General features: G+C 36.8%; 1 protein-coding gene across 4 annotated transcripts in view; it reads right to left on the reverse strand.

The window, feature by feature from the left end:
* LOC106879046 (apoptosis-stimulating of p53 protein 2) overlaps nucleotides 1-3,844 on the reverse strand; it is a 90,697-nt gene that overhangs the window by 32,868 nt on the left and 53,985 nt on the right. For 2 of the 4 annotated variants that reach the window (XM_014928466.2, XM_014928464.2), the window contains exon 2: nucleotides 2,248-2,283. The exons of the other annotated variants lie outside the window; for them this stretch is intronic. Coding sequence is in view for 1 of the 2 variants with exons in the window: in XM_014928464.2 (XP_014783950.1) it covers nucleotides 2,248-2,283 (36 nt within the window). In the remaining variant the exon portion in view is untranslated. The remainder of the gene's footprint in view (nucleotides 1-2,247; nucleotides 2,284-3,844) is intronic. 4 annotated transcript variants of the gene reach the window in all.

Consider the following 3,844-nt stretch of genomic DNA (forward strand, 5'->3'; position numbering starts at 1 on the left):
ATATATATATATATATATATATATATATATATAATATACATTAGACATCTTTCAGTTTCTGCCTACTGAATCCACTCACAAGGCTTTGGTCAGCTAGAGGCTATGAGAGAAGACACTTGCCCAAGGTGACATGTAGTGGGACTGAATCCAAAACCATGTGGTTGGGAAGCAAGCTTCTTACCACACAGCTATGCCTGCCATGTCGAATCAGGTAGAGGAGACTTGTGAGAGTGAAGTAGACAATGCTTGGTCTGGCCATCTGAAGATCAATTTCTTTAAGGGAAAAAAAAATAGGCAAAGAGGCAACAGAGTGAGAAAACCTGGCTGGGCGACATCTGCTAAAGGCACCCAAGTAGCTAGTGGTATTGTTTAACAAGGCAACAAGTATCAAGATGACCACACAAGAGGGCAACAATAAAATTGATCAAAGAGAAAAACTCATTGATAGTTGTGAAACCTACAAGAAATAGCAACCAGATTTCCCCTTAAATCACACCTTACCATTTAAGAAAAAGTAGGACACTGGATAATGTAGTCCTGGATATACTATGTCAGAATTTCATGGTCACAAATAGAAACAAATCATCAGTTTGCTTGATCAGTGCTGATCTGGGTTAAACAATACAGAGTCAAAACCAGAATTGTATATAAGCTTCTGCACTATTTCATGATACTAAATGTATAAAAATTTAAATGAAGAATTAATCAAGGGAGCCTCTATTCACCTGTTTGAGCAGCAACAAATAACAGTCAAATCTCTTTCAAATCACATCTTACTATCTTTAAAAAGAATGACAAATTAAATAATGCAGTCTACTACATACAATAAGTGAGAATAAGGCAGAATGGTCCCTACTGGAACATTTTTGACTACAGAGCAGATCTAGGGCCGTATAACAACACAGAGGGATTAGATACATGTTCTATGAATAGTTTGGTAAAACCTTTTTGATAGTACTTATAGTCTATGATGAATGAGGAAGGTGTATGAATAAAGTGTCAGGAAAGAAATACAGTGGCGGAGGTAATGGTGGTGGTTCAGGTACACAATAAGGCAGTGGTGACAGTAGATATGTTATAATAGTAGGAGTTTGTGAATGTTGGCTGGGAATGAATAGTTAGTTAGACCACCCATGTGTAAATAAGTAAGCTATGAAAAACAGAACAATGTGTATGTGTGGAGGGAGGAGGGATAGAACTATTACCTTTGGTTCACTCAGTGGAGTGTGAGGTGGTGGAAGGAGGAGGACAAAACTAGCAGAGTGCCACAAGAGTATAACTAACTACCTCTATAGGATCAATTAATGACTAATGTAAACATGTCACTAAAGAAATCAATACTAGAATTATAAAATACTTGTGTATGAGTGTGGGTGGTGTATGTGTGTTGTGTATGAGAGTGAAAGTGCTCAGGTTTTGTAATTGTGTGAGCACATATATGCATGTGTTTTTGCACGCATGCATAAATGTGAGTATGAATAGTTGACAGAGTGGGTGAACGGTTAGTTGAGTGTAAGTCGATGAGGGAGTGAATAAGAGTAAGCGGGTGTTGATAGATAGCCGAGAGAATGAACAGGTGAGTGTGAGTATATGGCATTTTAGTCAGAGCTGGCAGAAACATTAGCACGCTGGGTGAAACGCTTAGCAGTATTTCGTCTGTCTATGTTCTGAGTTCAAATTCCATTGAGGTCGACTTTGTCTTTCATCCTTTCCGGGTCGATAAATTAAGTACCAGTTGCATACTGTGGTTGATCTAATCAACTGGCCCCCCCTCCCCCAAAATTTTGGGCCTTGTGCCTAGACTAGAAAAGAATATAAATATCTAGCTTATTGAGCTTTTGTGAGTGGAAACACCCAGTTCATTGCCATAAGAGCTATTTATTTAGAGCAGATATAAGGAAATAGTTGTAGCAAAATGGTAGTGGTGTCAGCAGTTGACTATTTCCCTGGTCTTATACATCAAGATATACTGTATACTGCAACAGTGACCCTAACCACTGGGCCAAGGATCAGTATCAGGTTTTAGATCATTTTGAACTGGGCAGCAAGGAAAGAATATATTTCAAAACTTTATGTCTTTGCATTATATATGTATTAGGTAAGTAAATATACATAGGTGATGACAAGTGACCTAGACTTCTGGCAATTTGCTGTGCTTGAGAAGACATGACAAGCTAAGTGAAATCTTGGTTCTGGCTAGTGACACACAAAAGACACCTATTGTAAAGGAGATGCATGGCTACTCACCTCATACAGGAGTGGGTGAGAGTAATTGGGGTGGAGCTGGAAAAAGAGATAAAAGAATGGTAATAAGGTATCAGGGTGGTTCATCAAAGTAGAGACAAAAGAATGAGAGATTTTGAGACTTTATATATATATATATATATATATATATATATATATACACACATACATACACAAGGATGTGCTGAAGAATTCCAGACTTTGGGCAAAAGAAAATACAAGAGGATCAGTTAATTATGATTTTATTCAACATATTCTCCTCTCGGATTCACACACTTATTGCAATGGTCCTTCAGTTTTTTCTAAGCCCTGCAAAAGAACTCGGAAGGATGGGCCTCCAATCAGGTCGTTTGCGATATCTTTAAAGCCAGGAACTTTGCAGCACCCCCTTGTGTGTGTGTGTGTAAACCATTAGAATACTCAAATACTTATAATTGACTTGTACAGTGATCACTAATTTTCATAATTAGTTTGTTGAATGGGTGTACTACAATAACAATATCATTATTATAGAGAGCTAGCAAAATTGATAGAATGTCAGAAAAAGAAATGCCTTGTTACATTTTTTCCAGCCTTGTATGTTTCGGGATCAAATCCTATCAAGGATAACTTTGCCTTTCATTCTTTCAGTATTGATAAAATTAGCACCAGTTTAATACAAGGATCAATGTAGCCAACTTACCTCTTCTCCTGCTAAAATTGCTGGTCATAAGCCAAAATTTGAAATCAATTGTTGTCGTTGATAGTATTATTATTATTATTTAGTAGTAGTAGTAGTAGTAGTAGTAGTAGTAGTGAAAACAGATAACTTAGATTCTCTTCTACCATACCTATCAATAATATTTGTTAATTCTTCTACAGGCCTTCTTTTAACTTTAGTTCAGAATATAAAATGAATTCTGGTGGAATAAGCTAGACAGTGCAAGTGAGAGGTGTCAACTGCTTGACTATAGAAATATATAATAGAACTAAGGACTAAAATACTTGAAAATCCAGATTTGAATTTGTGATGTGTGAAGTTTGCTTCTCAACCACATGGTTCTGAGTTCAATTTTACTGCATGTGGACAAGTGTCTTCTATTATAGCCTTGGGCCAACCATATATATATGGTATGTGCATGAGAGTGTGAAAGTGAGCGAGTGAGAGAATGTATGTCTTTTTGCTTTGACATTGGGTGATAGTCGGAAAAGAAATGTCTCCATTATGCAAGTGGTGTTCCTTGTTTGCAATCTTCCATGAAAAACATGTCTGGTCATGGGGAAATATTACCTTATTTGGAAACGGGTGAGGGTTGGCAACAAGAAAGGCATCTGACTGGAGAAAATCTGCCTCAACAAAATCCTGCCCAACCCATGTGAGTATGCAAAAGCAAATGTATAAACAATGATGATGAAATTAGCAATCTCTTGACTGAAACTGAGGAACACAAGACTAAATGTCATACAGCATTTAGTGCTATTTACGCAACAGACAAGATTCTGATATCAAATCTTACCAGGATAATAGAAAACAAAAGAATAAAAAATTTTTAAAAGCCTCGTGAGTGGATTTGGTAGACGGAAACTGAAAGAAACCCATTGTATGTATATATATATATAT

The sequence above is a fragment of the Octopus bimaculoides genome, chromosome 7 (genome assembly GCF_001194135.2).
Source record: "Octopus bimaculoides isolate UCB-OBI-ISO-001 chromosome 7, ASM119413v2, whole genome shotgun sequence".
Classification (NCBI taxonomy): domain Eukaryota; kingdom Metazoa; phylum Mollusca; class Cephalopoda; order Octopoda; family Octopodidae; genus Octopus; species Octopus bimaculoides.